The sequence below is a fragment of the Dendrobates tinctorius genome, unplaced genomic scaffold (assembly GCF_039654945.1).
Source record: "Dendrobates tinctorius isolate UK_male_01 unplaced genomic scaffold, ASM3965494v1 ptg000158l, whole genome shotgun sequence".
Lineage (NCBI taxonomy): Eukaryota > Metazoa > Chordata > Amphibia > Anura > Dendrobatidae > Dendrobates > Dendrobates tinctorius.
In genome coordinates this window covers 41931252-41943768 of record NW_027361825.1, presented here as the reverse complement: position 1 = coordinate 41943768, position 12517 = coordinate 41931252, and the positions used below count along the sequence as shown (strand labels likewise).

Genomic DNA, 12517 nt, shown 5'->3' with positions numbered 1-12517 from the left:
CTAACCAGAGAAATTATATTTGCAAGCTTTCAAGGCTCAGAAGGTATCACTCCTTGAATACTTTTCTCAATTTTTTTTTTTTTGGGGGACATAAGTATTTACATCTATTTTTCTGGCTAACACGGTACCACAATATTATTTTGTATTGTACGTCGTACTAATCCCTAGATAAATTCCTTGAGAGGGTATAATTTCCAAAATGAGGTCACTTGTGGAGGGACCTCTCTTGTTTTGGCACCTTGGAGACAATTTAACTATGTCATGGTGTCATCTGTCTGTTCCCTGGCATACTTACGTTCCAAAAGTTAAATATCACTCCTTCGCCTTCCAAGCCCTGTCGTGTGCTTAAGCAGTAGTTTCTAACCTCAAATGGGGTATTGCTGAGTTAGAGATAAATTGTATAAAAAATATAGGCTATGTGCACACTATGCGTTTTTGGTGCGTTTTCGCTGCGTTTTTTTCCTCGTGGAAATGGTCCAAAAACGCAATGGAATCCTTATGCAAGGTAATTCAATGACAATCCTGAAGTGTTGTGCACATGATCAGTAAATTTCCGTGCGTGTCAGCAGTGCTTTTTTTCTTCAGCATGTCAATTCTTTTTGCGTTTCTGCAGCGTTTCCGCACATATTGACTTCAACTGAGTCAGTCAAATCCGCAGCAAAAACGCAGGCATAAAAATGTTTGCGGATTTGCTGTGGATTTGTTGAGTTTTTGTTTTAAATTTTATCGGCTTGCTATGGTGTTTCCCATACTGTCATCTGTGTGACAGCCTGAGAAACACCGGCACAGTGGTTCTTAACAGCGGTAACATTACCGCTGGTAAGACTGCCAGTCAGAGTGCTGCAGGATCATGCTGGCAGATGTCAGCATGATCCCGAAACTGTGATTGTCACCTGTGGTAATGCTACTGCAGACTGTCGGTCACAGCGCTGTGGGATCATGCTGTCATATGTCAGCGTTACCCCGCAGCTGTAACTGTGACTTGAAGATGTGGGCCGATGAGACCACTGCTCACATCGGGCTACGTCTGCTGTCACTGATAACAGTGACAACAGGTGCCGCTGATGGGAGACGTAGTCTCATCTGCCAGCGCCTGTGCTTACAGTAAAAAAAAAAGGAAAATTACATATATATTCAAATAAAAATAAAAACCCATTATACTCCCCTAACACCTAAATCCCCGACGCCCTCGTCTCCTAGAAAAAATGTAAAATAATAAACCAACATATACCCACCTGTCCACCATAGTCCAGGTAATCCGAGTGTCCCACGGCGATCACGTGTAGAACAGTCACATCGGAAAATGTGACCCGCTCTACCTGGCTGCCAGCGATACACTTACAGGAAGTGATCGCTCCTGCGGTGTATCACAGAGCTGCTGTAAGAGTTCACCGGAGTTTATCAGCTCCGGTGCTCTCACTTACGGCACCGCTGTGTGAGAACTTTCCCATGCAGCAGTGGTGCTGTAAGGGAGATCACTGGAGCTGATCAGCTGATGAACTCCAGTGGCCTATCTCATGGCAGCACAGTGATACACTGCTGGAGCGATCACCTCCTGTCAGTGTATTGCCAGCTGTCTTTGAGCAATAAAAAGCTTGAAAGAAAAAAGCGCAATAGGGTCATATCTGGGTATTAAGAGATTGCCTATAATCAGATTTAATCACAAGATAGAGCCCAAACACAGGCTCATATAAATATTAGATTCTGTAGATCTACCGGTCTCCTTGTGACCAGCCAAAGTAAAAAAAAAAGGGATAAAAAGGTGTATTATCTCCACGTTGCTTGAAAGATAGAAGTCCAGATGGATAATCAGATGAAATGTGGCTTTATTCAACGCGTTTCGGAGCACTGAAACCACAAAAGCTGACACTTTTTCATTAATAAGCCTAGAGCTAGGTGTCAATGACAGCTGATGACACATAGCCATAATCCCATTATTCTGATGCCACTGCATCAGCATGAAAAAGGTGGTGTTAAACTAATAAATTACTGTACATCACAAAACTTTTTTAAATATCTTTATTTAGCTCAAAAACGCTTTCATTGCTGTACAAAAAAGCATACAAAATTGCAGGAAAAGCGCATCCAAAAACGCATGGTTTTGCCACAGCAGTTTTACTGCCAAGAGATGCAGAAACTTTGCAGAAATTTCTGCAAGCACATACTCAACGTGCGCACATAGCCTTACCCCCGAAAAAATAAACACTATGGAACTAAAAGCAACATCTTTGAGGGAAAAAATGTCATTTTTTCATTTCCCTTTGTATTAATTCCAGTGACGCACTTGCAGTGTTAAGATGTTTTTGATAAAAGTTTTAAATTCTTTGAGGGGCGCAGATTGCAAAATGATATCACTTAGGGGTAAGGAAGAGGATTTCAATATACAGGCTTCGAAAAGTTACTTTAACCCCTTTGCTACCAAGGGTGGTTTGCACGTTAACTCCCGGGCCAATTTTTACAATTCTGACCACTGTCCCTTTATGAGGTAATAACTCAGGAACGCTTCAACGGATCTAGGCGATTCTGAGAAGGTTTTCTCGTGACATATTTTACTTCACTTTAGTGCTAAATTTTCTTCACTATAACTTGCGTTTATTTATGAAAAAAATGGAAATATGGCGAAAATTTTGAAAATTTTGCAATTTTCAAACTTTGAATTTTTATGCCATTAAACCAGAGAGTTATGTGACATAAAATAGTTAATAAATAACATTTCCCACATGTCTACTTTACATCAGCACAATTTTGGAAACAACATTTTTTTTGTTAGGAAGTTATAAGGGTTAAAAGTTGACCAGCGATTTCTCATTTTTACAACAAAATTTACGAAGCCATTTTTTTTTAGAGACCACCTCACATTTGAAGTCACTTTGAGGGGTCTATATGGCAGAAAATACCCAAAAGTGACACCATTCTAAAAACTGCACCCCTACAGCTACTCAAAACTACATTCAAGGAGATTATTAGCCCTTCAGGCGCTTCACAGGAGCAGAAGCAACATGGAAGGAAAAAATTAATGTTTAACTTTTTAGTCAAATGATCTGTTAGCAACAATTTTTTTATTTTCCCAAGGGTAACAGGAGAAATTGGACCACAAAAGTTGTTGTCTAATTTGTCCTGAGTACGCTGATACCCTGTATGTGGGGGGACTACTGTTTGGGTGCACGGCAGGGCTCGGAAGGGAAGCAGCGCCGTTTGACTTTTTCAACCTAAAATTGGCTGGAATTGAGATCGGACGCCATGTAACGTTCGACGAGCCCCCGATGTGCCCAAACAGTGGAAACCCCCCACAAGTGACCCCATTTTGGAAACTAGACCCCCTGAGGAACTTATCTAAATGTGTGGTGATCACTTTGAACCCCCTAAGGCTTCACAGGAGTTTATAATGCCCGGGCGTGAAAATAAAAAAATAAAAAATATTTTTTCCACAAACATGATCGTTTAGTCCCCAATTTTTAATTTTCCCAAGGGAAACAGGAGAAATCGGACCCCAAAAGTTGTTGTCCAATTTGTCCTGAGTATGCTTGTACCCCATATGTGGGAGAAATCTACTGTATGGGCACACATTGGGGCTCAGAAGGGAAGGAGTGACGCTTTGGAATGCAGACTTTGATGGAATGGTCTGCGGGCGTCATGTTCCGTTTGCAGATCCCCTGATGTGGTTAAACAGTAGAACTTCCCCACAAATGACCCCATTTTGGAAACTAGACCCCCTAAGGAACTTATCTAGATATGTGGTGAGAACTTTGAACCCCCAAGTATTTCACTAAAGTTTATACTACCCAGACGTGAAAATAAAAAATCCTATTTTGTGCCCACAAAAATGATTGTTTAGTCCCCAATTTTTAATTTTCCCAAGGGTAACAGGAGAAATTGGACTCCAAAAGTTGTTGTCCAATTTTTCCTGAGTACGCTGGTACCCCATATGTGGGAGAAATCTACTGTTTGGGCACACGTCGGGGCTCAGAAGGGAAGAAGTGACGCTTTGTAATGCAGACTTTGATGGAATGGTCTGCGGGCGTCATGTTCCGTTTGCAGATCCCCTGATGTGGTTAAACAGTAGAACCTCCCCACAAATGACCCCATTTTGGAAACTAGACCCCCTAAGGAACTTATCTAGATATGTGGTGAGAACTTTGAGCCCCCCAGTGTTTCACTAAAGTTTATACTGCCCAGATGTGAAAATAACAAATCTTATTTTGTGCCCACAAAAATGGGAAAAACCCGTTTAGGCACACGTCGGGGATCGGAAGGGAGTGACGTTTTGGAATGCAGACTTTGATGGAATGGTCTGCGGGCGTCATTTTCCATTTGAAGAGCCCCTGATGTGCCTAACAGTAAAAAAAAAAAAACACAAGTGACATTGTTTTGGAAACTAGACCCCCAAGGAACTTATCTAGATGTGCCCCAACTAATCTAATGTTTCCGGTAAAGTAATTTAGTCGTGCATTGAGGTGTGGTACAGTCTGAAGCAATCCTTCATACACAGGCCAGGTTTTTCAGGGCAGGTGTCACATTGATAAGTGGTGTCCTTGCGTATTCTGTTTTTGTAACACACTCGGCACCGTTTTTGCGATTTACCTCTTTTTGCAGTTTGCGGGACCTCCCCCGGGAAATGGTGACCTGGTACAATACGAGCACCTTCAGTTCCGGAAGTACTGGGGCCCGCTCCTTCCAGAGTGCCAAACATCAGGGCCTTAACCACTACCTCCTGGAACTCAAGGTACGACGTATCAGTGTGGCGTGCACATTGTGACAGCAGGAATGCATTGAGCATTGCCAATTGGATGATGTGCACGGCCAGCTTTTTGTACCACACCTTGGCCTTTCTCAAAGCATTGTACGGTTGGAGGAGTTGATCGGAGCGATCAACACCCCCCATGTTTTTATTGTACCCCAGCACACATTCAGGTTTGCTGACCTGTACAGGGGTACCCTGTACATTGCTGAGGGCGATGCCATCACCGTGTATGGTGGCCAAGAGAAGGACATCCTTCTTGTACTTGACCACCAGCAGGTGGTCGCTACATTGGGCCCTGCTCTCACCTTTTTGGAGCATCTGCCCAAGTAGCGTCTTTGGGAGGCCTCTCTGATTTTTGCGGACAGTACCGCAAGCTGCGGTACCTCGCACAGAGAGGGATTTGTAGAGTGGTACGCTGGTATAAAAGTTATCAGTGTAGAGGTGATAACCTTTATCCAGCAGTGGGTGCACCAAATCCCACACAATTTTCCCACTCACTCCCAGGACAGGACACTCAGGGGGTTCAATCCTGGTGTCCTTTCCTTCGTACACTCTAAACCTGTGGGTGTACCCTGAGGTACTCTCACACAGCTTATAGAGTTTGATTCCATACCTGGCCCTCTTACTGGGCAGGTATTGACGGAATCCGAGCCTGCCCTTAAAATGGACCAAGGACTCATCCACGCAGATGTCCCTTGGGGCACGTACACTTCAGCAAACTTTTTGTTGAAGTGTTTGATGACTGGCCGAACTTGAACAGATGGTCAAAGCTGGGGTCATCTCGTGTGGGACACTGTGCATTATCGTTATAATGCAGGAATTTGTGGATGGTCTGAAAACGCGTCCGGACCATGACCATTCGGAACACTGGAGTGTTGTATAAAATATCAACACTCCAATATTGCGGAATTTCAGGCTTCTTCAGGATACCCATGTGGAGGACCAGACCCCAAAACTGCGTCATTTCAACTGCGTCCACAGGAGACCAGTTAGAATATGATGAACGCGGGTTTTGTTCCAAAAGTTGCCGATCGTACAAATTAGTTTGCTCCACCATGAGGTTAACAAAATCCTCAGAGAAAAAGACTTTGAAAAAGTCAATTTCTGTGAGGCCGGTGGTGTCAAACTTGATTTCTGATTCTGCCACAAAATCAGGAATTAGTGGCTTGTAACTTTCGGGGGGGTGAGGTCCACACAGGGTCTGCTGAATCAGCTGCGGGCATGGTGGGCGCTGCTTCATCTTCTGTCCTGGAGCGTCTGCGTGGCAGTTCTGCAGGACCCCAGGAACAAGATGAGGAGGGGGAAGAGGATGAAGAATCCGAAAAATAAAGAAAAGTGGGATCTTCTCCTACGCTATTAGTGTCGGAGGCAAGTAAAGCCTATGCCTCCTCCATTGAATAGCGCTGTTGGGAGGAACGTGATGGGCGGGACATTTTTTTGTGTAAGTATGGTGTTTGGGTGTACTTTATTTATAACTGTGTATGTGTGGGGTGGCTAGTGATTGGTGCACACTATTCAGTAAGAAAAAGCTAAAAGGAAATGGGGAGAAAAATACCTGTGAAAAAAAGTCTAAAACAGCAGGCCCTAGATATAAGTGAACAGCGTCACTTATCAAAATTTAGTGGCTGCTGGATGTGTGCACAGGGGTGGCGCAAAGGGGGGGGGTGAAAAAGAAAAAAGGAAAACAGCCGGCACGAGCTTTGATAAGTGAATTGCATCACTTATCAAAATTCAGCAGCTGCTGAATGGGGGATTGGGGTGGATGAATAGAGATTCGGCAGGGATCAACAGTTAGAGCTGTAGTTAGGTGGCACAAAAAGGGGTGAAAAAAATTAAAAACGGCAGGCACAAGCTCTGATAAGTGATGCGCGTTACTTATCAAAGTTTTGCGGCTGCGGGATGTGTGTGCGGAGGTGGCGCAAAGGGGGCTGAGTGAAAAAAAGTGAGCACGAGTGTTGATCAGTGAACTGCGTTACCGATCAACGCTCGCCGGCTGCGCACGGAGGCGGCGCAAAAGGGGGGGTGGAGGGGGTAAAAGGGTGGTGAAGGGGGGTAAAGGGGTGATGGGGGATGAAGATAGATTTGGGGTGAAGATAGATTGGGCAGGGGATCAGGGATCAGTTAGCACTTACAGTTGTAGTGTTCTTTCTTCTCTCTTCTTTCTTCTGCAGGGATTGTGATGCTACAAGTTGTGGCACCACAATACCCAGCACAGGAGCTCTTGCTGCGTCTTACCTCTCTGCAGGAATCCTCAGCTAAGAGTAAGGACCCCTGCAGGGATGTCAGGCAGGGATGTCAGACAGGTCAGAGACAGGTCAGGGACAGGTCAAAGAGCGGTCACATCGCTGCTGTGACCTGTCATTGGTGGGATCGAATGATTACATCGATCCACCAATCCCTGCTCTGCCTGGTGACCATGGCAACTGCCTAGGATCGGAGCTCACAGCTCCGATTCCTAGGCAGGTCATGGCCAGGTCACCAGCAGGGCACAGAACGGTCACAGCGTGACCGCAGCTGTGCCCTGTGGTTGGCGCGATCGCCGATCTAATCGATCACGCCAACCATTTCCTGCAGGCCCTGCTGGGCCTGTCCTAGGCTCCGGCCTAGGATCGGTGCTATTACAGCACCGTTCCGGGCCGGTACCGGCAGGGCACAGCGGCGATATTCCGCCACTGTGCGCTGCGATTGGCGCAATCGATTAGATCGGCGATCGCGCCAATCCGGGGGATTTTCGCCGGTGCCTGGTGTTGCCAGGCAGCGGCCCTAGGATCAAGTACATCGGAACTCGATCCTAGCCTAGGACCTCGTTGTTTCAGCCAAGCTGATTGGCTGAAACAATGAGAAGAGCTGCGATTGGCTGTTCTGAATTGAACAGCCAATCACAGCGCACAGAGGGGCGGGCCAGGGAGGAGACAGCCCGGGATGCCGAGGCCATCTACCCTGAGGTAAGATGGCGTCAGAATTTTAATGCGATCACCGCGACTTAAGTCGCGATGTCGCATTAAAGGGCATGACGTACTATTCCGTCCATGGGGATTAGGTCCCAGGTCACTTGGACGGAATAGTACGTCTAATGTAGGAAAGGGGTTAAAAGTGAAATGGTCCTTTGAAAATCTTAAAAATTGCTGCTAAACTTCAATGACATTTAACATCATAATGAAATAAATGGATGTTTGAAAAAATATTCCGATGTAAGATAGACATGAAGTAAATGTTAAATTCAAAGATTGCAATAGGTCTTTCTCCCAAGCAGAGATCACTAAGCTGCATAAAACGTTGCACTTGCTGCATAAAATGCTATACAAAATTCAAATAAAGGTTAAATGCGCTATTGGATCTCTTTATGCCTGAAGCTAAATGAATAAATATAGTTAAAATGTAATAAATAATCATCCTCTATGACAGATGCACGCATCATCCCTGAGGAAGGGGGACGCTACCTCCGAAAAACGTAGGATAGAATTATGTTTTTTTCCCATGAGGAGACCCGTAGCAAGTGACGTCACTTTTGATGAAAGCGGCAGACTTTATTTTTCATTTTTTGGAGTGTCTGAAATCAGTGCAGCCGGCCCGGACCACTGGAAACACCGAAAGCTCCACGGATTGAGATCTAACATGTTATTCCCCACTCAGTTAATCCTCAATCATCTCTACATTCTAAGGCCGGGTGCAGACGATCCAGAAGTTGCAGCTCTTTGGACGCAGCACATGATCGCTGCGTCTGAAATGCTGCCGTCCAGGCTCGCACTGGCCCACAGGGTAACAGGGGAATCCCCCTGGCGGGCCCCTGTCCAATGTGGGCCCCCAACCCCACTGTATGTGCAGTGCTTGGCATAATTCACTTGATTCACTCTGTACAGAAATAAACAGCATATCATCATTCATTAACCCAACTACCCAGTTTATTATTATATAGAAATATGGGTAAATTTATGAACAAGGGTAGGTGAAAAGTGGGCCCTCCCCCCAAAAGTCAGTGTTACCCCAGTCCGATAATGCTGCTGTCTATTGAACGCAGTAAACCCGCATGTGTTCACTGAACCGTTCGGATTTACCGCGTCCAATACTTTGTATGGGTGAAATTTGACATGCTGCGGTCTGTACAAATGCGCCGCATGTCTGTCTCCGTGAGTGTCTGTGGATGCATAGTGGACATGGGATTTCTTGAAATCCCATCCACTATGCTGTATTATCTGGCCTCTGCAGGTTTGACCCTGCATAAAGATGCAGCAGCAAAACTGCAGTAATTCTGGATTGTGGACTCCCGGCCTAACAGATCTAGGAACAACCCAATTCACATCTATGCACAGGTAGGCGTAGGAATTTTTTTTCAGCATTCTGTGCATCTGTCACTCAGAGGATGACTATTATATTTTAACTATATTTAGTCACTAGCGGAAGAGCCCGGCGCTGCTCGGGCATAGTAACTAACTACGGTTAGTTATAACAAATTATAATGAATATATATATATATATATATATATATATATATATATATATATATATATACAGTGTATATATATATATAAAGCTGAGTGTAGAGCCCAGCCCATTCCGCATAGCCACATTCACTATAATATCCCACATCATCCCGTCAGCCAGAGCCACCGGACTACTACCCCTAATATCCCACATCATCCCGTCAGCCAGAGCTACCAGACTACTACAGCTAATATCTCATATCATTCCGTCAGCCAGAGCCACCGGACTACTACCCCTAATATCCCACATCATCCCATCTGCCAGAGCCACCGGAATACTACCTCTAATAACCCACATCATCCCGTCAGAGCCACCGGACTACTACCCCTTATATCCCACATCATCCTGTCAGCCAGAGCCACCGAACTACTACCCCTAATATCCCACATCATCCCGTCAGCCAGAGCTACCAGACTACTACCACTAATATCCCATATCATTCCGTCAGCCAGAGCCACCGGACTACTACCCCTAATATCCCACATCATCCCATCAGCCAGAGCCACCGGAATACTACCTCTAATAACCCACATCATCCCGTCAGAGCCACCGGACTACTACCCCTTATATCACACATCATCCTGTCAGCCAGAGCCACCGGACAACTACCACTAATATCCCACATCAACCCATCAGAGCCACCGGACTACTACCCCTAATATCCCACATCATCTCGTCAGCCTGGGGTCAGAACCAGAGCGCTGAGTGGAATTGCCCTAACTTCCATACCGGAGATCCCTTTAAGAGAGGCCTAGGGTTAGTACCAAAGCGCAGAGTGGATTTGCCCTCACTTCCATACTGGGGATCCCTTTAAGAGGGGCCTTTGGTCAGAACCAGAGCACTGAGTGGATTTGCCCTCAATTCCATACCGGGGATCCCTTTAAGAGAGACTGGGATCAGAACCAGAGCTCTGAGTGGATTACCCTGACTTGCATACCAATGATCCCTTTAATAGAAACCTGGGGTCAGAATCAGAGCATTGAGGGATTTGCCCTAACTTCCATACAGGAGATCCCTTTAAGAGAGCCTGGGGTCAGAACCAAAGCGCTGGATGGATTTGCCCTGACTTCCATACCGGAGATCCCTTTAAGAAAGGCCTGGGGTCAGTACCAAACCACAGAGTGAATTTGCCCTAACTTCCATACCGGGGATCCCTTTAAGAGATCCTGGGGTCAGAACCACAGAGCTGAGTGGAATGATCCTAACTTCCATACCCCAGGGATCCCTTTAAGAGAGGCCTGGGGTCAAAACCAAAGCCCTGGATGTATTTGCTCTGACTTCCATACCAATGATCCCTTTAAGAGGGAAGATGTGCCTAAGGGATGGAGGATGTGTGATGGGGATATGGGCAGGGAGGGGGGATTCATTTCTGTCATGTTCCAAAGTTATACTGATAGGGAATTTAGATTGTGAGCCCCATCAGGGGCAGTGATGATAATGTGTGCAAACTGTAAAGCGCTGCGGAATATGTTAGCGCTATCTAAAAATAAAGATTATTATTATTATGTGCTCTCTACTCCTTTCAGGGGGGCAGACAATGGCTGGGAGCTTATGTTCCCGGGGATGCTAGATTTCTCCCACCATGTCAGTGTCTGCTGAGGTGTTGTCAAGTGGGAAAACTTGCTCATAGCAACCAATCACAGCTCAGCTACTTTCAACCAGCTCTGGTGAAATGAGAGATGCTTAGTGATTGGTTGCAAGGAAAACTATTGCTCATAGCAACCAATCACAACTTCTTTTGAACAGCTCTGGTGAAATGAAAGATGCTTCATGATTAGTTGGTGATACACACACACACACACATACATACATACATACATTCACTTTTATATTATATAGAGAGAGAGATTTAGCTTCAGGCATAAAGAGATTCTTTAGCACATTTAATCTTTGAATATAGTAAATGTCATTTTTCAACTATTTTCTTTGCATTTACTATTTGTTTTAAGGGTATAAAAATATTCTGTATATAAGACTTCAGCAGGCTCATTATCATCAGAGGCAGGATTACAAGTAACACTTCTATTCACAGCTGATAACAGGAGATTTGACAGCTTATCTTGCTCCCTTTTCCCACATTGGCACATGCTCGGATTGGAAGCTCAAAAACTTCTGTGGCCCTACGTTACGCGTAATATAGTAATATAAGACCCTCTTTTCAGCATAGAGTACAGTGCGCTGGCTTTAATTCATATTCTGCCTCTCATGTACATTTTTCTCTTCTGTTTTAGATGAAAAAGCTTGAGTTCAAAAATCATGAGCACTATGTAACAAAGATAAATGAGCATAATCTAAACGGAAAGGCTCTTCTCTACAGCGAGAACATGAAGATACGAAAAGCCTTGGGTATGAACTTGGGAGATTGGGTGCAATTTAGAGATGCATTTCTAAGCCTGCCCACTCCAAATGTTTTTTATTAGGAAAGAAGGAATTGAGGAAGGACAAAGATCTCTGTTACTGTATCCATTCTAATCTCATGTATATTTCTACTATATTAGTCCTATAATCATATACACACATTGTATAACTGCATGTATGGAGATCTCTAAAGCTATGTAAATAAATGATGTATTTTGTTCACATAGATTTGCGTAGATTGGATATCCGTGTAGTAGCTGAAAGCAGCGCTAGTCATATATGGAGTTTATTGCTTGTAAATGTAAAGCGATATTCCCATTTAATTAATTTATGGCATATCCAAATGACTGCTGGGATCTAGGTCTGTCTTGAGATTTGCTCCCCTGCAAATAGAGAGGTGGCTGCGCATGCGCATCTCGTTTCGTTCATATGTATGAGTGTGCCAAATTTGTCAAGCAAGCGTGGATAGGCCGTAATTGTATGAGATGGGATGACCCTGTTCATTAACTATAAGAAGTATCTTTGAAATGGTGATAGTTTAAAAGAAAGATATGTTGATGATTTGTAAAACATTTAATTTTTATGGTGATCTATGACCTTCATGTATATAAAGATGAAAAACCTTTTTGAAATATTAACATATACAATGTATTAGGATTATATCTGCTCAACGTATAAGTGAACTTATATTATATTTTATTATGTATGAGTCTATAGAAAAGAAATAAAGTGAATTGTGGATTTGTGTGTGTTTTTTTTTTACTTCTTTCCTGCATTGTGTATATAGACACTGTGAGGATCTGAAGTTGTGGGTTGCAATAAACACCTAGGCAGGTTATCAATGCAGTTCGATTTATTTCTTCTGTCCACGGTTATACAGCAAATCCTCATTGATGCCAAAATGGAATGTCCTCAGTCCACAAGTTCTTAATCTGA

The 12517-nt window shown here is 44.2% G+C and overlaps 1 protein-coding gene across 1 annotated transcript in view; it reads left to right on the top strand.

The window, feature by feature from the left end:
• The window catches only part of LOC141052140 (NTPase KAP family P-loop domain-containing protein 1-like), a 74174-nt gene extending 61852 nt beyond the window's left edge, over positions 1-12322 (top strand). Inside the window, exon 6 of the mRNA XM_073549373.1 lies at positions 11455-12322. Coding sequence (XP_073405474.1) covers positions 11455-11643 — 189 coding nt within the window. The 3' untranslated portion in view covers positions 11644-12322. The remainder of the gene's footprint in view (positions 1-11454) is intronic.
• The last annotated feature ends 195 nt before the right edge of the window (positions 12323-12517 follow it).